The sequence below is a fragment of the Episyrphus balteatus genome, chromosome 3, assembly GCF_945859705.1.
Source record: "Episyrphus balteatus chromosome 3, idEpiBalt1.1, whole genome shotgun sequence".
Lineage (NCBI taxonomy): Eukaryota > Metazoa > Arthropoda > Insecta > Diptera > Syrphidae > Episyrphus > Episyrphus balteatus.
The window spans coordinates 56,007,348-56,030,898 of NC_079136.1; the positions used below are offsets into that span (position 1 = coordinate 56,007,348).

The following is a 23,551-nucleotide window of genomic DNA, read 5'->3' on the forward strand; positions in this document are numbered from 1 at the left end:
GCAACGTCAAGTGAGTTTGATATCGTCAAAAAATAAAAAAGCGAATAATTTGTTGAAGGAGATCAATTGGGTGGATGCCATCACAAAATATCCCTAAAAACAGATAGGCGAATAAAGAGTTTTTTGATAAAAGATCCTTTTGCGACTGTACAGTAAGGAAGGCTTTGAGAGATTTGGTCTTTAACTCTTTCTGCTCGGAAAAAAACCATTCTTTAATACTAAGCATTGCCTAAAAAGGTAGGCAATGAAAGGGTCTTAAGAAACACTTTAAATTTTAAAATAAAAATACTTCATCATGGTTGTATTTACAAAAAAACATCTGAGTTGCTCGATAACACAACGGAAAAATATTCTTTTCAGTTATAAAAGCAATTTTATCTTGTTTTATTCCGATTGTGAAATGGCGCAAACATGGACATGTTTGAAACCAAAAAAATATGCTCCCTATTGTGAAGCACAGCAGAGGATCAGTGATGGTTTGGGTTTTTTCAGCTGCAGGCTCTAGCCCGTTACAACAAATCAACGGAATTATGGATCATTTCCAGAATAGAGAGAGGTTTTAGTCGATAATGGCTCCATTAAAGGAGAAAGAAATGCCTTAACGTCGCCTCTTTCTGCAAGTTAAGATGCCAAAAATTCTTAAAAGCTCATTAAACAGTAGTTTGGGGCAGACAATACTCCTGGATTAGAATAGCCGGAACAATTAGCCGACTTGAACCAGATTAAAAATTTGTGGGCCATCTTTAAGTGACGGGTAGAAAAGAAAAAGCACACCTCAGCAACTAACGTACTTGTAGCTTTGAAAAAGTACTGGGAGCATATTCCTAGTTCTATTTTATTTAATTTGGCCTAGTCCAAGTCTCGTGCCAAGCAGTCTTCAAAAAGAAATTTTACTGAGCAAAATATTAACTTTGAAAATTAACATTAAAAAATCCGGTTAGTTTTTCACAGCTGAAATTCTGACTTTACTTCATTTTTCAATTTTTAAAATTTTTGTATGTATTAAAGATCATCTTTTTCTGTTCAAATTGCTTAACTGATATATAAACAACCTAGAAAAAATATTAAAACAATATTTTGTATCAGTTTTGTGTTATAAAATTTCAATTGATGAAAATGACAAAAAAATCCGTTCGTGTTCTTAGCAGCACTGTACATAGATACGGATTAATCTAAAAAAGTTAAACAATTCAAACATTTTGATAAAAAAAAAAACGTAAAAGTAGTGATAAACTCCGTTTTCTTTGGAATTCATAACCTCTTTCAGCAAAGAAAAGTAAACATGAAATTTATTTTATAATTGATAAGATTGCAACACCCTTTTGACCTTTTGACAAATATTTTAATATAACTTTGTTAAATCTATACAATTTTTGAAACCTGAAATCAAAACAAAAATCCTGTTAGTTTGGGAAAGGGTGAGATGTTTAAAAAAAAAAAAACTGTTATACGAGCGCTACTGTTAAGAATGATTTTTAAACAATAAATTTCTCACGGAAAAAAGATTTTGTTCCAAAGCACTTGCTAAATGGCCAAAATGGAAAAGACTGTTTTTTTTCACAAAAACGGTAGGTATTAACTATTTCAGTTTTCGTGGTTAGTTATCAAAACACCTTTTCAAAATTTTGTTTTCCATGTTAGTATGCTTTTCAACTTAGTTCATATTAATTTTTATATTTTTTTGCACATGCAGTACTAAAATAGAAGCAGTTCGCACTTTTGCAAAAGGAAAAGACCTTTTTTGAAGTGTTTCACATAATCTATAGATTTGTTTGATTTTTCAAGTCAAATTATAACGGTAACTACAGGTTTTATTTACAATTTTTCTTTACAAAAATAACGCTTTTAAAAAATTATATGTATTTTTCTAATCAGATTACCATAACAAATGTAATTATAAACAAAAAAATGTAAGTTTAATCTTTCACTTAAAAGTGTGAATGAAAGATTTAAAGATTTTTGTTAGACAATATATGGCAAATGAGTTCCAACTTTTGAAAACGGTTCTTTGGCAGGTACCGTTAGCCTTCCATAGACCCTTTTTTTTTTTTGTATTTTATTTTTTAACGGTTATTAACGTTAAAACTATGTTGAATGGGTTAATTAACGTTAAAACTAAGAATAAAATCATTTGTGAATTGTTTCAAAAGTATCAATATTTTGTTTTCAAAAATCAAATTTTTGAAATGGACACATGAATTATTATGTCGAATAATAAAGTTTTAAGATTGCCCTTCTATTTTGTTTTCTAATAAAAAACTATTAAAAAACGGCTCTAACGATTTTGAAAGAAAAAAATTCTTAGTATACCCACCTAGAAGAAATTAAGCGGCATTCTTCATTTGGAGTTCTAAGATGTTTTTTGAATTCTAAAAACAAGTTTTAATTTTTGTATGTAAGATCTTTGCCGTTAAAAAAATAAATAAAACTTTTCAAAAATTGGTATCTCAACTTCTCAACCAATCACCGCCCCATCAAATGACAATTATTCATCTTAGGGAACATTTTCTCAAGAGAAAGTATTTCTTTTTTTAATGACAAAAACAACTAAAACTAAAAATGTTCTCTTCCCAAATCAAGAACATTAAAAACAAAGTAATTCAATTCGTTTCAATAGAACCTTGTGATAACTTTTCTTATGATGGTCTGTCCATGAGTTGTCATATGATATGTGCTGCGATTGATGGAATGATACTATTTACCTATTTCATGCCATTTTATTATTTTCTTTATTTTTAGTCTTTATGACTCCTTTGCCAGCTTGAAACCAAATTGAATGGCTTTAAACGGCCAAAATCAAGCTTTCGATGTCTACTTTAACCATTTTGATTTTATAAAATTTCACCATGAAAATTTCCTTACCTGATAAAACTTGGATGAAAATAATTAATTTCAAATGTAATATTTGTTTTTATTTATTTATTTTATATCGGTAGTACTTCAAAGATATACATAGTTAGCGGTAATTCATTTTTCTATGAATTGTTTGATATCGTTTTTTTTACATATTAATAAAAATATATTTTTTCATAATTTTATATTATATGTGAGTTCACAAAGTATAGGTAAATGTTTTGTTTTATGCATAACCAACGGTTCATTGTGGTTTTGGTTTAATCTTAAACATACAAAAAATTAAGATTATTATTATAAGAATAGAGTAAAACTTAAAATTTAAAGTTAATCAAACATAACGAATTCTTAAAAAAAAAAAAAAAATAGAATAAAGTAGATATTTCAAAAAAGAATAAAATAAATGTGGAGATTTATCCTTGAAACATGTTATTATTCACATGAAAAATACTTTTTCGATTTTCGGATTCGAAAATTTAGCTTTAGTTACGGGGCACACGACAGTACCATTTTCATCTGTTATCCTAGGAATAGCCTGAAAAATTATAAAGAGAATTTAAGATTTTGAAAAGTATACAAAATTATAATTAATTACCAATTGACCATAAATTTGGCCGTTTGGAAGCATCATTGGTTGATTGTGTTCGTTTAATGGCAACTCTGTTATCCTTTGTGAGAAAAATAATTTTGTTATACATATCACAACAAAAACATTACTGTTAAAAAAGGAGCCAAGTTCTCCTATTATGAAATTATGCTGGCACAAAAAGCACTGAGATGTAAAAGTGTACCAAGTTCTAAAGTTTGGGTTCAAATTCGTATTAATAAAATTTTGATTGTTCTCTTGACAATTTTTCTTTTAATTACCGATTTTTAAAGTTATATTGAAATTATTGATTTTTAAAGTTATTTCAAAAATTGCCAAGTAAACAATCAAAATTTTATTGATACGAATTTGAACCCAAACTTTAGAACTTGGTACACTTTTACATCTCAGTGCTTTTTGTGCCAGCATAATTTCATAATAGGAGAACTTGGCTCCTTTTTTAACAGTAATGTTTTTGTTGTGATTTCAATACTTTTTGCAAGGTATGGCTGTAGAATTGAAAATCTCTATATTTGATGAAAATTCAGTGAAAATGGGCGGTTGCCACGCCCCCTGGCTGAAATTCTCAAACTTTAAATTTTTTCCTTTGTATAAACTACCATCTCTACCATTCTACCAAATTTCAAGATTCTACGATAATCAGATGTGCTCTATTATATTTAATGAAAATTCAGCGGAAATGGGCGGTTGCCACGCCCCCTGGCTGAAATTCTCAAATTTTAAATTTTTTCCTTTGTATAAACTACCAGCTCTACCATTCTACCAAATTTCAAGATTCTACGATAATCAGAAGTGCTCTATAATATTTGATGATAATTCAGCGCAAATGGGCGGATGCCACGCCCATTGAATTGAAAATCTCAAATATTCGTTTTTTCCCTTCGTATACACCACAAGCCCTATCACCGTGTAAAATTTCAAGTTTCTACGTTAACGGGAAGTTCTCCATAATTTTGATGATCTGTCAGTGAGTGAGTCAGTCAGTCAGTTACGGTTTTTGCGATTTTTGAAGCCCTATATCTCAGAAACTACTCATCGTAAAAGGCTGAAATTTTGTGAGGAGTTTGGTTTTGACAAGCTCAATAAATGTAGCGAGTTTGAAATTTCTAGCATCTTTGGTGTGGAAGTTAGAGGGGGGTCGAAAATGGCCTGAGCTGTTTCCTGTAAATAAGGGTGTAGTGCCAAAGTTGCTAGAGAACTTGGCTGGGCACTACCGTGCCCCTTGATTCCTATTTTTTTCTAAAATTTAATAAAAATAAAACAAACCTGCAAAATAGACGACTTTGTACACAGTGAGAAAATGGCAACGTCATGGCGATTTGGTTCAAGTCCTCTTGACAAACGGGACAGTTGAGGTTCTTGCATGTTGGTGAGTAACATTGAGCAGTCTTCAGTGCTGATAAACCAGCCTAGACAATATAAGTCCATTAAAATAAATGAAAACAGAACATTATTTATAATTGTTACCTGAACTGCAACACTCAAAAGTGACTGTGTTGAAAGTTGGAATAATCTGTAATTTTCATTGCGGAAATTCAATACCAATGTATCCCAACGTCCCATGTCAAAAAGGCCTTTGTATGGATCGATTTCTAAATGAAACAATTTTAAGTGATCATAAATTATTACAAATAATTAATTAGATTTTTCTTTAAAAAAGATCTTTACTAACGAGTATCTGGTTGATAAGCGAGAAGTGCCATACATTTGCAAATCTCATTTAATTGTGTCTTATCAAATGCTGGGAAATATTTGCGGGCATGTCTAACTGCTTCTGTTCGATTATTGAATCGCACCAACTCGACAAATTCCTGAACACGCAATTGAAATTCAATATTTGAATTGATTTTGCGAAGCTTAGATTTATTGTCATTGCACCAGAGTACACATTTTGCTGTACGATGATTAGCCAAATCTTCTTCAACTTCACGAGATGTTTGGAAAATGTCTAAAATAAATAAACACAAAATTATTAATAAAGAAATTTGAGAATGCTATAATTTTTTTTTTCTTTTTTCATTTCTGGAAACTATTTATAAGTTAAAATTGTGTAAGATTTGCAGTTTATTGATATTTCGAAGTCAAATGAAGGATCACAATCTGAAATGTTTATACTTACGTATATACTTTAGTACATTAAAATACTTGACTTGAACATTAGATAACAGGCTCTTATTATGATCTTTTAATTTCACATCCTATTAGTAAAATTAAAAAAAAAAAAAAAAAAAAAACAATCATGGTATGCTATCACTCACATCCACAAAATTGATGGGAGTTTTTATTGATTTACGTGATTTCGGTATGAGTTTGGTTTAAATCTTACTTTAAATATATTTTTTTAATTTATTGTACAATATCACTGCTTCCCCTAATGTGCTACCATACTCTAATGTGGTATACTAAACTCCCTTAGAATATACCAACAATAAAACAAATTTATTTGAAATTTTAAAAAGCATTAGTAATTTTTAATCTTTTGTTATTTTTCCTTCATTCTTAATAAAAACAAATAAAAATCTATACTGCGTATTTCAAAAATGAAGACACTCATAAAATATATAATATTATATTGGGGAAGAGTATACCACATTACCCTCCACTTTCCAAATGTGGCGTTTTCGAGGCCACAAAACTTTTTTCACAAACAAAAAAAACCCTGCAAAACATTCAAGACACGAAGCTAATATACTATAACACATCTTGACAAATTTTCGACGAGTTTGATTCAATATTTTCCAAAACATATTCAAATAAAAAACATGTATACCACAATACCCGACTTAACTCTACGATGCAGATTATAACGGTTTAATCACTCGATGCTTTTAAAGAGCAAACTTTAAAAAAGACGAGTGCCTTAGGAAGTTGAATCTTTTTTGAAACCGATATTGACATTTCAGAGCAAACAGCTAAAATAGCACTGGCCAAAGAAATTAAACTTTTTTTTTTACAAAAACCAAATAATACTTTTCTGTAGGATTTTGGCGTCCAGAACTTTAATCCGAACTAAAAAAAAAATATAATAAATTTAAAAAAATCTATCACATCATGTTTTTGCGATATTACCGTTAGAAAATCGAAAATGCTGCTTTTTAACAGTTTTTGAGATTACTTCTAGCACGTTATTGTTTGTTTTTATTAAATATGTAACGGTTTCTAGAGGACTAAATTTCTTGTCTCTAAATCCGTTGGAATCTTTTTAATATCTTTTCTTCTTCGAGAAATATATAATAGCAAATCTCGAAAAGTTCTTCTCCGATTGCTTTCAAATTTTGAAATAAAGTTGCATTTGCAATGTTTATTTATTTACTATTTATATTATAATTGCTTAATTTTTTTTTTAATTTAGTGCATACAAATTGTATTAAAAAATGTGCAATGCAGGAAAACACCAAATTTCAAAACTATCATTTTTACAATTTTTTTATTTCAAGAATTTCCTGTTTTTAATGGAGACTTTAAATTTAATGTTTCAATTAAAAATAAAAACTGTCTTGGTTTTTACAAAAAGTTGTCCCATCTACGTATATAACACATTTTTGTATATAAATGCAATCATTTTTGTACTATGTAGTTCGGTTTTTATTTTAGATGCTACGAAATTTTTGTATAATAAGTCAAAAAAATTAATTAAAGGCCTAGTACGCAGCTGAAGTGAAACGGAAGAATACCATCGGCTATTATAGCAAAGTAAAAATAATAAAAATACAAATAAAAAAATTCAAGAAAAAACATCAGAAAATAAGTTTTAAAGCAAAAACAAAACCAATTTATTTTCGTTCAAAATTTCGTTATTAAATTTTTGTATAGAAAATTTAGTTTTGCTTCAGTTGCATACTACTCTAAAAAACTGAAATTGACTCGCAGTTTCTGTAAGCAAATATCTTACCTCAATATCGATTCTTTTTTGGCTCTTAATATGTTTTCATAGATTACACTGGTCAACAAGGTTTTTGCCACAAAAACCAAAATATACTTTTCTAGTAGTTTTTGGGGTACTGAATCCGAATCTGAAGTCAGAAAAATTTGATTGGCCTTCGTTTTTGAAATATTACCGTTAGAAAATGTCAAAAAACGTAATTTTGGCTGTTTTCGATTTTATGTGGAGTAATTCATTATGAACAAATTTGTAACGGTGCCTATAAGAACTAGTTTTATTCTTTCGAAAAATGTTTAAATCTTTCCGATATCTCTTTTATTGCCCGAGATATTTAAAATTTAAGTAGCGGTTTTTGAATCAAAAACAACACTGGCCAAATTAAACTTTTTTTGCCACAAAAATCAAAATATACTTTTCTGAAGGTTTTTGGGTTGCTGAACTCGAATCCGTAATCAGAAAAATTCTATTAGCCTTCGTTCTTGAAATATTACCGTTATAAAATGCAAAAAAATATATAATAACGGTTATATTTCAAGAACGAAGGCTAATAGAATTTTTCTAATTGCGGATTTGAATTTTTCTGATTGATTTGAAAAATGAATCAAGATTTAAAATTTTTAAAAATAAACTTAAAATATTTTTGCAAAATAGTTAAAACCTAATTAAAGTTAAAAACTAATTAAAATTAATATTAAATTTCACAAATATAGATTTAAAAATGTTGTAAAATATAGATTTTAAATGTTGTAAATTTGCAAGAACGTTAAAACACGTAACAGAAAAATTGTTAAAAATTTGTAAATTGTATTTGTTAAAAAGTTCAACGAACTAATAAACTTTATTATTATTATTATTATTATTATTATTATTATTATTATTATTATTATTATTATTATTATTATTATTATTATTATTATTATTATTATTATTATTATTATTATTATTATTATTATTATTATTATTATTATTATTATTATTATTATTATTATTATTGAGTTCAGCAACCTTCAGAAAAGTATATTTTGGTTCTTGTAACAAAATTTCTGTGGCCAGTGACTTTAACTTTAGATTAAGTTTAGTTTCTCTTTGGCTTATTAAATAAAAGTTAAGATATCTCGAGCAATAAAAGAGATATCGGGAAAATTTAAACAGTTTTTGAAATAAGAATATCTGTTCTTATAATAACCGTTACAAATTTGTTTATAATGAATTACCCCACATAAAAACAGAACCTCGAAAACAGCCAAAATTACGTTTTTTAGCATTATATAACGGTAATATTTCAAAAACGGAGGCCAATCAAATTTTTCTGACTTCGGATTCAGCACCCCAAAAACTACTAAAAAAGTATATTTTGGATCTTGTGGCAAAAAAGTTAAATTTTGTTGACCAGTGTTATTATTTAAAAATCGCATTTATCATTGAATTGCATGGAAAGTTTTTATCCTTTATTTATTAAAACTACGGCTATATGATATATTTTAAAACTATTTATATTTTTTATCCATTATGCTGACCTCCAAAAACTATTCAAGATCTACAATATCCGGTATTTAGGCATTAACTTCAATTAATTGCTGCAATTGAATTAACACTCAAGGTAAGTGCAGAGGTAAGTATCGCGTGCATCCTTTGACGAAAAAAGGAACTGGACTTAGCCAGCCAGGTAAGGAAACAATACCAAAATTCTAATAATGAGATTTATTTACTTAATACTTTACGCTTTCAACTATTTTCCCAATTTCCTTGATTTATAATTGCGGATTTAATTACGCACTTAACCCCTTTACTATGTAGGTTATTACTCTACTGCGTAAATAATTTTTTCTTTCAACAACAACTCCTTTCAGCTATTTTATTATTTTTTTTTCAAGGTCGATTAAAAGGAAATTAAATCAAAATTATTTATGTTTTTGTTGCTTACCAAATGGGAACAATTAAAAAAAAGTTTAAAAAGATTAATTACCTAAGTTGGTCAAATGTCTGATGTCACTGCGATCAGCTAATTTCTCCGCAGTCTCATAATAACCCATTCGCAAGAGATGTTCAATAACCATTCGATCCATGCGAATCTATAAAAACAAAACACACAAATCATCAATCCACCAAACCAATCAAGAATTCTTATCAATCTTACCCTCTTCCATTGATCCACAGATGCTTGCCAAATTTCATAGCTCGTCTTCATCTCAGGCGATGCATTGGCCTTCAAATGTTCCAGTTTTCTTTTGCACACATAACTGGCAGCCAACTCATCCGAAATACTTTCGTCAGCTTTTCGTTTGAGCACTTGCAAACGTTCCACAACTCCACCAACAAGTTTGCTAATCTCAGCAATTGTTGGATTTTGTCCCTTCATGGCTTTTTCCACCTCCTTGGTCGCACTAAAGGTCTGATCGACCTCGCGATCCAGTGTTTTCTGGGCCACACGAAATTTCTTGTTCAACACTTCGTAGGGCACTTTGAGTGTCGCATGTTCCATTGATTTTATTTCCGACATTTTTGTTGTGTAGTTTTTCTTTTTCGTTTTATTTTTTCTTTAGCAAGCAACTCAATGCACACTCCCTTTCTTTTGTAAAAGAATATTCTTCTTTTGATTTACAGCTATTTTTGCTTTTTTTTGTCTTGTGAAATTTTATTGAAAATTCTTTGTTATTCTCATGGAAAAAAGTTCAATGTTTTGATTTGATAGAATTTGAGTAGCAAATTATTAATGCTTTAAATAGTTTTTTGTATATTTTTATATCTGCACAGCTGATTTGGTGCGTCGCCACGGCTGATTTTTACAAATATGCGATGTGAGTTTTTTTCCAAATTGGTAAATTGAATGGAATGGGGGAGCAGGAGCACGGAGCACGCCACAGTCCCAAAATCTACACAGAACAGAACATAAAACAACAAATACAATTTTGGGGTATTGCCATATAAGAAGTTTTGAAGGAATCTAGTACAATTATTGAAAGATACAACGATTTTGAGGTGTAGGACTGTAGGATAACAACTACACCCAGAAAAATATTACGTTGTAGTTTATAAAAAAAAATATGTGCGAATTTTATAATCCGTTTCTTATTAGAATTATTTCTTCCGGTTCCAGCATCAACAATCAACAGAGCTGCTGGTTGCATCAAACCGATTTGTCACGAGTCGATTTTTGACGATCGCAATGCGTTTAAAGTGACAATCTCGTCATAATGTGAGTAGGTAAATGAAATTTCTTTATTTTCCTTAATTTGCATTTTTTTGCCAGGAGTAGTCTACTAACTTAAGAGGAGGTTAAACATTTATGCAGAATTAAGTAGACATACGCAAAATCATTTTCTAAGAAAAATACATATTTCTTTCTTACAGTGTGTCTAATGTTCATTTTTGTGTGTAGCTTTGTAGTTCCCAAACAAAAATGTAGTAGAGTTCATGTTGTAAGTTTAACTTACATTACGTTACGATATATATGACAGTTCATACACCACTATACGTTAGTGGTGTATGTATGTGTGGTTTTGTTGTTTTCTTCTGTCAGCTGTTCGTGATTTTATAAAAAATAATTTAACTTACCAAAAGCTTCAGCAATATTTTTTGTATACACTTATAGAAATTGAATTTGATATAACATTGTGATAACTGTTAATATAAAATTAAAAAGTGAGTTGAAATATTTTAAAAATTATTGAAGTATCTAACTATTTGTTTCCTGCCCTAAAAAGTTTTGACACTTTGTTGCGTGTTGCAAACGAACAATGTTCAAAGCACGTAATGAATGTGCGTTCAAACAATCCTTACTTATGCTATTAATTCCAGGTTTACAGTAGAGTCACGCCAAATGTCTTATACAAAAAGTACATGAAAAAATAATAATAAACAATTTAATTTTTTTTTTGTGGCTTTAAGCTAGTACGTAGATTGCGCTCAGAGCAAATTGGTATCATAAATCACAATAGCCGATTCCACGCCTGCTTTCTATCGGGATCATTTTCATTGAACCAAAAACAAATGCCTATTTTAATTAGTAGATGGCTTCTTTAGGTCGACAGGAAAAAAAAATAAGAGATGGAGCATGAATTGGATAATAAACAAACATGAGCAAAAAAGAGATGAATATACAAATCTGCATTCATATTGATATAGATCGTTTTATTTAGAATTCATGACCTAAATGGATCATTAGTCATAATTAAACGCAGCTATTAGCCGTTTTTTATTATCACTTGATCCATATAGATCATTAATTAAAACGTATTACAACAAATACATGAGATCTTGCTTTTCATCAGGATCACGAATCGTGATCTTGCAAGATCTCATGTAGTTGTTGTAATACGTTTTAATTAATGATCTATATGGATCAAGTGATAATAAAAAACGGCTATTATTAATGTGGGGTAAGACCGTTATATTATAAAAACAAATTATTAATTTTTCAGTTTTACCATCACTTACTTTTGCGTATTAGAGTTTTCTTGGCTCATAAAGTACTGACACACAGTATTGTCTTTGGTGCTTTATAGCATCAAAAATCATGTGCAGCCCTATTTCTTGACGAAGCAACACTACTAAATTTTAACAAAAGCTGAATACCTTCACCGAAACTTAAATATTAATTGGAAAGCCTTCTCAAAGCATCCCCCTAAAAATAAAAGCCTACAAAATGTTTTTATAGTTGTTAGTTTTTATAAGACCTTAAAAAAGATGTATTGAGTGTCTCCAATAAACTTGCATAAATGACTCTTCAAAAGCCTATCAAGCTTCTCGACTGTCCATATTGGTTTCTCTAGTACCGTTTACAAGAGCATTTTTCCTGAATTGGAAGAGCTTCGTTAAATCCTTATAGAAGTCAAATTGTTAGTTGGGTATCATGTTTCCGTGAAATCTTGCTTAGTGGGTCCTTAGAGAGAGAGTGACATGAATTTAGAAATAGGATTCACCAGAACGCTCAAATTGAATAGCCACATTATACTAAAAAAAAAAGGTTTTCAATATAAAATTTGTATGACGTTTTCAGTTTTCTAGAATATTTATCTATAAACTCTTTATTATTTTTATATTTTCAATACTATTAAATTTTGACTGTTGATTTTGTTTTTGTATATCTTTTAAAGCTCTAAAAACAATGCGTCTACTTGTATTATATGGTAGCCAAACTGGAACAGCTCAAGATGTAGCTGAAAAAATTTGGAGAGAATCCAAAAACTACTCATTTACTGGTCCATTTATGTCTATGGACGACTATGATATTCAAAATTTAATAAAAGAACAACTTGTAGTTTTCGTTGCTGCAACCACCGGACAAGGCGAAGAACCTGATAATATGAAGAAATTTTGGAAATTTCTATTACGAAAGAGTTTACCCACAAATTCTTTACAAAACTTGAAATTTGCTTGTGTTGGCCTTGGAGATTCAAGTTATGCCAAGTATAATTTTGCTGCAAAGAAACTCAACAAAAGGTTGATTCAACTTTCGGCTTCTCCTATTATTCCAATAGGTAAAATTTATTCTTTATTTGTTCTAATTATATAAGCAATTTTTTAATTGAAATAAAATTTCAGGACTTTGTGATGATCAACATGATCATGGAATGGCTGCTAGTTTACTCCCATGGATTCAAAATTTGTGGACAACTTTTAAACAAACATATCCTTATCTAAAGGAGACAATTTCAAATGAGTTCTGCTATAAATGGACTGTTTTTGAAAGTTCCAGTACCTTTAACTCAGATTTGAGCCATTTAAAATGGCCATTTAAGGAAAAGCCTTTAAACTTTCAAGTTATTGTAGGTTAACTTTAAAATTTCTTATAAAGTATGGTAAAAGATTTTTATTCTTATTTCTATTCTTTTTTTAGGAAAATGTGAGAACCACTTCAGAAGATCATTTTCAAGATGTCCGGCTGATAAAGCTTAAATTTCCGCCAAACTCAACTTGGAATCCAGGTGATGTCTTACAGGTACGACCGTGTAATTCTGATGAAAAAGTTGATGAACTGTTTGAAATTTTGGGCGAACATAATCTGCCTTTCAATAAAAATACTGTGGTTGAACTTAAACAAAATCACGAAGGTAAGCAATTAACTTAACATTGACCTTATATTGTAATAGAAATATTTAAAGAATAGTTATTATAAATAATGGCTAGAACTTTGCTATAATAGTGAACGTGTTTAAGGTCAATTAAACATTGTTTGTGTACAAAATTCCAAAAGAAAAACTTAATCTTTCAAAGCTATCTTTGTCGATTTTATCTTTGTTTCGACAGTCAGAGAACATAAACTATACGAAAACACATTCGGTAATAAATAAACTCAGGCTGATAAAAGCACTCTTTTTCCACATCTTAATATTAACAAGGGACATGACGTCCAATCGGCGGTCTCCAAATAGTCAATCAAACCAATCATGTTGAGGATAAAGGAAAAGGCATTCTCCTTATATTTAAGGTATCCGAAAAGCCAACATTGACTGATAACTATTTTCCTTTTGTTTAACTCTGCCGTAATGCCTAGTACGCTGCGGAAGCGAAACGAAAGAAAAAAGACCACCAAATCTTAATTTTTTAAATGTGCTTAATTAAAAGAAATCCACTTAATTTAAGTGTAAAATCCTCTTATTTTTATGTAGAGACAAGAAAAACAAAACTGGCAGCCACTGGGGATCGATCCTTTAACTGTTGGGTCACTAGGATCAGACCATCTCACCTTTGAAAATTAGTATGATAAACTACCCCATTCTCAGCAAACCTCACAAGTTACAAAAACCTCACAAGGTGAGCTGAATTTGATTTTGTGTGGTTTTCGATCACAAAAACCTTTGTCACAAACTCACAAGTTGGATTTTTGGTAGTAGGAAGTTTGTGAGAAATAAATCCTTACAAAACCGAGTTATGGTAACCTTGTGAGGTTTTTGCGACTTGTGAGGTTTGCCAGAATAGGGCTGTAAAGTTGAGACTTCATACGATAATTTTTAAATTTGTTTAAGTTGTTTCAATTGTCAAATATTTAGAAGATTTCCACATTAATTTTAAATAGGTTCCTTTTTTTAAGAAAATTATGAAGACGGCGGTACCCTACTAACAATTTTGCTTCTATAATGCTTTACAGCAGCAACAATTGCATCTGTAAAGCTTTATAGAACCAAAATTGTTTGGTTCTATGTTAAGGTGCCATTTTTTTTCTCCGTGTGCATATTAGGCTTTACTAACCTTTAAGCCTAGTACGCAGATCGATCTAAATTTTAGCTCTCATTAAAAAATTCTCTCTAAAATTTAGCCGAAATAAAATGGCGCAAAATGTTAAACGATTAAGTAAATTGCTAAAGCCATTTTAGTAAGTTACTAAGCCAAAAAGCATACGGATTTTTAACTTAGTAACTTACTTAATTGCTTTAGCAATTTACTAAATCGTTTAAAATTCTGCGCTAGTGTAGTCAAGAATTTTCCATTGAGTTGTGCCAGCCTTAGCTGCATTGATAGGGGATGCTCGGGACGGTTATTCACTTTCAATGAGTGAAGCGGGCTACAAACAAACACACAAACATGTGTGTTTTCTTTAATGGCTGCCATCAAATAAAAATGAAATCGACAAAGGAGCTCAGCGAAAGGTGAAAACATAAAAACAAATTCAAAATGTGTTTTGGTGTCTCAAAAATTTTAAATCAGTTCCAAATAATGGCCGCTACTGTTAATTTCATCGAACATCGAACTTGTATCTTACATCAAACATGTTCGTTTGATTTGACATTTCTCTTAACGTCACCACGTGCGGTGTTGATTTGATTTTATTTTCATTTGTATTTTATTTCTTCGGCTTGATTCTTTCTATTAATTTAATTTGTTTATAATAAATTATTAAAAAATAAAATAAAAACAACATGCTACGTAGACAAGCCCGTTTACGACGAGAATTCCTCTACAAAAAATCAGCCGAAGTCCGTCACAAAAAACTACAAGATAAAAAAGAGTTGCTAGAAAACAGTTTGCAAAAAAATACACAAATTCATGGCAATCTCCAGAAGCAAGCAATTCAACTTCAAGACAAACTCAAATACAATGTTGATGGTAAAGTACATATTACAAAAAATACTCCAAACAATCAATTAACACCAAATTGATAATTTTAGATCCAAATGGTGTCACCGAAGCAAATATCGACGATGAATACCGTTGGGCTGGTTGTGAAGATCCCAAAATAATGATCACAACCTCTCACAGTCCTTCAGCACGTCTTAAAATGTTTGTCAAAGAATTGCGTCTGCTATTCCCCAATGCACAACGAATGAATCGTGGTAACTACGAGGTAAAGCAACTTATGCACGCTTGTCGTGCCAATGAAGTGACAGATTTCATTATTGTCCATGAACATCGAGGTGTTCCGGACAATTTGGTTATCTGCCATTTGCCTTACGGTCCGACGGCATTCTTTAATATCTCTGGCGTGGTAATGCGTCATGATTTGCCAGATGTTGTGCCAATGAGCGAACAGAAACCACATCTTATATTTCATAATTTCAAAACAAAGTTGGCCGAAAGGACAATGAATATATTGAAACATTTGTTCCCAGTTCCGAAGAAGGATTCCAAACGTGTGATGACATTTGCTAATCATGATGATTACATTTGTTTCCGTCATCATACTTATCAGTATGTGAATAAGGAATTGGAGTTGAAGGAAGTTGGTCCGAGATTTCAATTGAAGTTGTATCAGATTAAATTGGGTACATTGGATGAACTGCAAGCTGCTAATATTGAATGGGTTTCAAGGCCGTATATGAATACAGCGGCTAAACGAAGATTTTTATCTGATGATGATGGGTGGGTGCAAGATGACGATAATAATGTGTAGTTTAATTTGAAGAAATAAAAGCGATTTTATATAAAAAGAAATAAGGTTGAATTTTTTTTTAAATTTTTTGGATGTTAAAATTTTTGTTTTATGAAATATTTCTTTTCACTCAGTTTGAGTTTTGAGGTCTCACCGGAAGAAGACGAATCGAACAAATGCGAGGAGTGTACAACATTATCACTTTATGTACAGCCATATTTACTACAAAGCAAGTGATGGATTTAAATGCATTTATATCATGTAGAAAGGTCAAATGTATCTTAGGGCCATATTCACATCTAACTTACAAACGATGAAAGCTATAAAAGAACCGAAGACGAAGAGCTAAAAAAGTATTTTTCAGCTTTTGACCAATTTATTAGAAATTTGTGTGTGTATATTTTTTAAATAACATTCACAAAATGGTGGTGATTCCAAAAACATTTGTTTTTTTTTCAAGTAGCTTTTAGCAGTTTGTAGTGTGGAGACTCTTAAATTACGAAATTACCCCCAACGTGTAAAAAACTAAAATATTTAAAAATAAATTGCACGACTGGGGTCGCACGTACTTGCTCTTATGATTAAAGTAACTATAATGTTAAAGCTTTTCATTCAAGAAATTTAAAATTTGATATTTTGAAGAAATTTCATAAGTAGTATAAAAAAATTAAATCTGTTTTTATAATTAATTAAACTCCGTTTTAAATTATCTTAAAAAAAATAAAAAATATGCCATTTTATTTCTTGTATAAAAAGGTATTTTTAGAAAAAAATTTTCGAAAATTGTAGGAGCCGTTTTTTAAAAAAATAATTTTTTATATATAAATTTTTTTAACATTTTTCAAAAAAAAAGTTGGTATGCCATTTTGAAGAAATAATTAATTTACACATAAAAACTAAATTTCAAAATTTTTCATTGATCCGTTTTCAAAAAATTGATTTTTCAAAAAAAAATTTTGAAATATTTTTTAAAAAACCAAAAATGCGTTTTTTGAAAATTTTCTAAAATTTTAATATTATCTTTACTAACACACTTTTGTATAAAAAATTTTCATTTAAATCGGGTTAATTTTGTACCAGATATTCAGAAACGAAAAAAACCGTTCTATGACAGGTACCGTTAATAACGGTACAAAAAATATTTTTTTTATTTAAAAAGTTGGCCCTTATGTGTAGTATTACACACAAAAATTTTAATCAAAATCGTTAGAGCCGTTTTTGAAAAAAATTAACTTTTCTATTTCCGTTATATGGCAGGTACCGTTAGTTTTGGTCATAAAAAAAAAATTTCAATTTCCCCTCTAGGGAATCACCAAAAACTGCTAACTACCAAGTTTGAAGAAAATCACTTCACTCGTTTAGGCTGCAGCTCCAGATAGAGACAGACGGACAGACAGACAGACAGACAGACAGACAGACAGAATTGCCGGACCCACTTTTTTGGCATTCTCCATCATCGTAATGTCATGTAAAATTGTTATCTCGAGTTCGATTTTTTTTACGAATCCTAAACTTGCCCTATAGTACCTATATCGCAAGTAAAAATAGAGCTTCTAGAAATAAATGAATATGATTTTTAGCCTAAATGACCCAAAAACCATTAGCGCAAAATTTTAAACGATTTAGTAAATGCTTAAGCCGTTTAAGTAATTTACTAAGTCAAAATCAGACTGATTTTTAGCTAAGAAAATTACTAAAATGGCCTTAGCATTTTACTAAATCGTTTAAAATTGTACGCCATTGAGTTTATTATATTTTTTTTCTAAATTATTTTAATAAACGCTGAAATTAAGGAAAACTTAATAAGTATGAACATTAGACTGATTCATAGTCATAATCGAAAATATTATTGGAAATGACAAAAAAAAAATACTGTAAAAGTTGCAGCCTTTTTAATATTAATATTAAGTACTGTCGTATCGCAAATTTCTATTTCCCATATGATTTACATGTGAACATGTTTTTGAGTTTGGAATTTTATAACTTTTTAATGGTTCATCAAAAAGGCTAGATTTAATCATTTTCTTGTATAAAATTGAACTATCTACAAAAATGTATTTATACAATTTTGAAAAAACCGATGCGAAAAATTAATAAAAATAATTTTTAAAACTACATTTTATATATTAAAGCTGAATGACTTCGAAACGGGGCGGTTTATCAAAAAAATTAACAAGAGCTTTTTTGTAGAGCGTTCAATTTTATAAAAGAAAATCATTAAGTCCAGCCTTATTGATGAACCACTAAAAAGTTATAAAATGCCAAACTCAAAAACACAATCTTTCCCATGTAAATCATATGGGAAATAGAAATTTGCGATGCGGCAGTACTGAATATTAACTGCGTTCCTTTGGAAATATTTATCTACTTTTTAGTACTTAAAGCTGCTTTGAACTACTTTTTTAGTATAGCAAAGTAGATCAAAGTAGTTTTAAGTACTAAAAAGTAGATAAATATTTCCAAAGGAACGCAGCTATTAATATTAAGGGCTGTTACTTTCCCAGTATTTTTTTTTCGTCATTTTCAACAATATTTTCAATATAACTATGAACAGTCTAATGAACATGCCCCCAAATATGAAAAAATTAATATTTCACAAACTAGAGGTTCTATAAAGAAATCAATATGAACCCAAATCCATAATATTTTATATAAATCTTTCTAGAAAATTTAAAAAAAATTGAAAATTGTTGGCCAGTGTAATCTATATAAATTTATAAATTCTGTAAATATACTATATTTTCGGCACTATCTTTTGAAAATATAGCTAACTAATCGCTCGTCTGGTGAAGGAAAAGAGTTTTGTCATATTTGTCATATTTTGCAGATTACATTAAAATGTAAAAAGTTACTAAAAAATATAATTTAATAACTTCGTACTAAACTGCAAATGCCGTTTTTTCTTTGTTTTGTTATATTTATGTATTTATAATTATACGTTCAAAACAATAGATTTTACATGAATATTTTCTTATCAGTCACAATGTGTGGGGTTTGTCCTTTGTTAATTTGAAATATTTTCTTAAGCACCATAAGTAAAGCGTTTCTAGACCTTAAATAACTTACGTCAAAAAATACTGCATGTGTAATTACCTTCTCATCCATTTTTGTCTATTTCGGAAAGTTCTTAATCGTAGATTTCTCTCTACTTAAACATAGTCTACTAATTAAACTTTCTCGTTCTTATTAGTAGAGAACAGTTAAAAAAGAGTGTATAAAACAAAATTAGCTGAGAAAATTTAAAGAAATAATTCAAGAAAAATGTTACTCATACGCCATAGTGAACATAATTTGATACATTAAGAACCTTTCGGAAAAACTTTCTCAGGCATTATGTATACTACACAAAACAAGTATTTATTTCTGCTAGATTAATAAAACAATAACGCTTTGTTATTATTTGAGTTTAAAAATCATAACTTGCAGAAATTCAAATAGAAAAAATAAATGAATTTGAAAGTCATTTTGCCTTTTTAACTGTATTAAATAAAATAAATTTTAGATTTACAAACTGAAAATTTAATTTAAGTCCCCCTACCAAAAATAATGTGGAAATGATTTACGTTTTATCACATGAGGTACAGCATATTAAACATTTCTAAAATTTACAATTTTTTTATTCCTTTAATGTTTTGGGTGTTATATTTCACTTCCGAATATTCTTTTTTACAGACCTCCCTGTTCCACTGCCATATCAACACCCAGTTACCCTTGGACTCCTGGCAAAATACGTTTGGGATCTCACTTCTGTTCCTAGACAAAGTGCCTTCGGATTATTAGCTCTGAATTGCAAAGATGAATTAGAAAAGGAAAAACTTGAAGAATTCACAACATCGGAGGGTTTGGAAGAAGTGATAGCCTATGCAAATAGACCGCGCAGATCAATACTGGAAATATTATACGATTTCCGTCATGCAACAGCCGCTTTAACTTTGCCTATATTATTTGAACTTTTTCAAATTATACAGCCGCGAAGTTTTTCAATAGCTTCTGTGGTTGAGGAAGGGTCTCTTAATCTTTTGGTGGCCATAGTTGAATATAAGACAAAGTTATCGACACCAAGACGTGGTTTATGCTCCAATTGGCTTAAAAATATTGTAATTGGAGATGAAATTCTAGGAACTATCAAGCGAGGAACATTTATAATTCCCAAAGATTTTTCAACGCCATTGATTATGGTTGGACCTGGAACTGGTATTGCGCCGTTCTTAAGTGTTCTCATGGAAAGAGAATATTCAGCAGAAATTCCCACCGAATCAATGGTATTTTTCGGTTGCAGAAATAAGGACAAGGATTTCTTTTGCAGGTAAGAATCCTCTATTAATTAATTTAATTTATAATGAATTTAATAATATTTTTTGTTAAAGGGAATATTTTGAACGTTTTGAATCAAAAGGAATTGCAAAATGTCTGACTGCTTTTTCTAGAGATCAAGAAAACAAGATTTATGTTCAACATTTGATAAAGGATTATTCTTCTTCAATAAGAGATCTTATTTTGAATAAAAATGCAATTATTTTGGTAGCGGGATCCTCCAACAACATGCCAAAGTCTGTTAAGGAAGCATTTACTGAAGTTCTGGAAGATGAATTATTCATTGAGAAAATGATCAAGACAAATCGATACCAAGAAGAAACATGGTCCTAGATAAAATTGTATTTAAAAAAAATTAATAATAAAAGTTAATAATAAGTTACTTGTGGAGGTATACAATGTCTTTCTATTTTACATTTGTAAGCAAAGTTAAGAATTTATAATGTGGGCGTTAATAAACTTATAAAAGTTTCAGTAATAAAAAGTTCAATTGAATTCCAATTGAATTGTTAGCTTATTATCTGTAAGTGATAAGAAACTTGCTGACCCATTGACAACAAATGAATGTAAACAGTGTACAAAAATACAAACGTATCACATGCATGAGTATAAATAATAAGTCTGACACAAAAATTCAAATTAGATGAATTTGCTTGTTGAATGCTCTTCTAGATGGTGTTCTCAAATGCGAGAGATTCAATATTGCACAGTATGGTCGCATTAACTTGCTCACCCTAAGTTAGCGTACTCAAAGCAATCACATCGACATCAAAATATATTACGCGATTCAGTCTGCAGTCCATTTGTCGTTTTCAACAACTCGTTTTTTGTCGTGAACAACGACACGACAGAGGAAACGAGAGCTGTCGAAAAAACGACACGACAACATCGCTTATAGGCATGAAATGTTTTGATAGTATAGTGGCCCGACCTAACTGAACCTTTTTTACTTTTCATTAAAATATTTCCTTGAGTAAAGCAAAAGAAGGTCATTACATTTCTCCTTTTGATTTCCGCCATATGCGGAGGTAAGATAACATTTGATACTTTGATTTGTATACCAACAGAAGCTAGAACCAAGTTTAATTGTTCAAAGGAAGCGTACAAAAATCCATCATTCAATTCGAGAAAGAAAGCGATATCGCGTATTTTCTTGAATGTTCACTATGGCGTATGAGTAACATTTTCGTAGCTTTTTTGCGCTGTTTAACTTATTTTTTTTTTAAATTATGTGTACCTACTAAATTAAAAAAAAAAATAAATGAAAATGAAATGAATTCCAATCTGATATTACAAAAATGGTTCTACAAAACATAAAACGGCTTAGTTTTCGTTCCGAAGCCCATTGTTAAGGTAAGATTTCACTGTGCAGTGGTTTGAGCACTGTTAACGCTTAGGAAATTCTATTCACTAAACAGTTGTAGGTATCTGGCTGCCAAAGATAAATATATTTAATTTTTTCAGTTTTTAACAACAGAGAACAGACCTTTACCAAAAATTAAACTTTGCAAACATCTTCACTTTGAAATAAATTGATTTAAAAAATTGAAGGGAAGAGGTGGAAAATGTATGAGGTGTATTGTATATCAATTCTGTTTATAGATATAGGAATAATATTTAAAAAGGTGCATTACCGTAACATGGGGTTACTTTGCTCCGTTTTTTGCACAATTTTTAGAAAACCTCTTAAAAATGGTAGAGACATTTTTGTATCTATTTGTTTTTTTCTTTTAATTCATTGATAAGACATGAAATAATGCATTAATTCTAAAAAATCATTCAAATAACAGTACAAATATTTTGTTTTTTAAGTTGAAAAGTGGGGCAAAGTAGTCCAAGGGACGGGGTTACTTCGCTCCACCTGAAGTTTTTAACTATACTGCCTGTATTTAAAGAGCTGGAGCAAAGTTAGTATTGTATTTTAATAGCCCTGGATCAAAGCTTCAAATCTGTAAGAAAAAAAAAATTGTAGGTACACACACAACCCTTTTTTTTACAAAAAACAAAACAGCCTCTTTTATTTCATTAATTGATTATATGTAAATAAATACGAACTTAAAGAAAAAAGAACAGAAAACTTCATTAATTTAACTAAAATAAGTTTAAAATAAACATGAATACAAATAAATAAACGAAAAAATAGTTCACTTTTAAAAACAATTAAAACATACCTACTTAGAATTTAAAACACATTTAATTATAAAAATAAATTGCTCCTGGGGCAAAGTAACCCCAAAACAAAAAAAAAAAACTGCTTAGTCACATAAAAAAAATGCAATAATTATTATTTATAAATTAAACAAACAAATGACAAGCGCGGAGTAAAAACAAAATAATATCATAACTAGAATATTTGTACTTTCTTTGTCAATTATCACACAACTGGTTTTACACACCAAATTTTTCACCACAAAAAAAACACGAATTTTCTACATCAAATTCACAGGTCAACTGCTTCTTAAAAACTGCCGGTAGATGGTCCGTTACAACACGTGGTAGATGTATATATGTGTGTGTGTATATTACAGTAGCTTCGATATAGAGAATCTAACATGTCTGAGCGTGAATCAAGAAACTAACTTTTTTCGTCAGTGGCGCAAAGTTACCCCCGCCGGGGCAAAGTAACCCCATGTTACGGTATGCAAAAAACTTAATTATAACAAATTAAGAACATAAATTATAGTTAAGCAACTTTATGAGAGTATTTATAAAACATATTTAAAATTAAAAAAAAAAAAAACATTTTTGAGCAATAATAACTTCATAATACGATCATATCTCTAAAAAGTAACGTCATAGATTTTTTTCAAGAAAAGACCAAGTAAATGATTTTTGATGCTAAAATAATGAAATGTACCACTGTTCGTCAGTGCCTCCATCTGTAAATCGATTTGGTAAAAAATTAAGTATTTTTAAGGTAAACAAAAAAAGAAATTATACAAAATTAGAATGTGCAAAAAATAATTTTTTCCGAAACCAAAAATTATGCTTTCTAATAGGTTTTGAATATAGGTTTTGATTGAATCCAAAAGCAGAAAAAACATTTTGAATAAAATAACAGCAAAATTCGGTTTTATTGTTGAAA

At 29.8% G+C, this 23,551-nt stretch overlaps 3 protein-coding genes across 4 annotated transcripts; 2 read left to right on the forward strand and 1 right to left on the reverse strand.

Moving 5' to 3' along the window:
• Positions 1 to 2,886: 2,886 nt before the first annotated feature.
• On the reverse strand, positions 2,887 to 10,216 carry LOC129913793 (E3 ubiquitin-protein transferase MAEA). Its single transcript, XM_055992651.1, has 7 exons — positions 9,481 to 10,216; positions 9,310 to 9,415; positions 5,133 to 5,408; positions 4,928 to 5,052; positions 4,727 to 4,869; positions 3,449 to 3,521; positions 2,887 to 3,388 (listed from the first exon to the last, which is right to left on the reverse strand). The coding sequence occupies exons 1-7, from the start codon at positions 9,841 to 9,843 to the stop codon at positions 3,290 to 3,292; spliced, it is 1,185 nt and encodes a 394-aa protein (XP_055848626.1). The 5' UTR covers positions 9,844 to 10,216; the 3' UTR covers positions 2,887 to 3,289.
• Positions 10,217 to 10,528: 312 nt separating this feature from the next.
• LOC129913791 (NADPH-dependent diflavin oxidoreductase 1) lies at positions 10,529 to 20,852 on the forward strand. 2 transcript variants are annotated; one of them, XM_055992649.1, is made up of 6 exons: positions 10,529 to 10,547; positions 12,440 to 12,823; positions 12,888 to 13,111; positions 13,183 to 13,396; positions 19,825 to 20,458; positions 20,520 to 20,852. In XM_055992649.1, exons 2-6 carry the CDS (start codon positions 12,451 to 12,453, stop codon positions 20,797 to 20,799), a joined length of 1,725 nt encoding a protein of 574 aa, XP_055848624.1. In that variant the 5' UTR covers positions 10,529 to 10,547; positions 12,440 to 12,450; the 3' UTR covers positions 20,800 to 20,852. The 2 variants fall into 2 exon arrangements, with proteins under 2 accessions (XP_055848624.1, XP_055848623.1); XM_055992648.1 differs by lacking the exon at positions 10,529 to 10,547 and adding an exon at positions 10,813 to 10,985.
• LOC129913794 (U3 small nucleolar ribonucleoprotein protein IMP4) lies at positions 15,120 to 16,221 on the forward strand. Its single transcript, XM_055992652.1, has 2 exons — positions 15,120 to 15,389; positions 15,452 to 16,221. The coding sequence occupies exons 1-2, from the start codon at positions 15,203 to 15,205 to the stop codon at positions 16,171 to 16,173; spliced, it is 909 nt and encodes a 302-aa protein (XP_055848627.1). The 5' UTR covers positions 15,120 to 15,202; the 3' UTR covers positions 16,174 to 16,221.
• Positions 20,853 to 23,551: the final 2,699 nt, after the last annotated feature.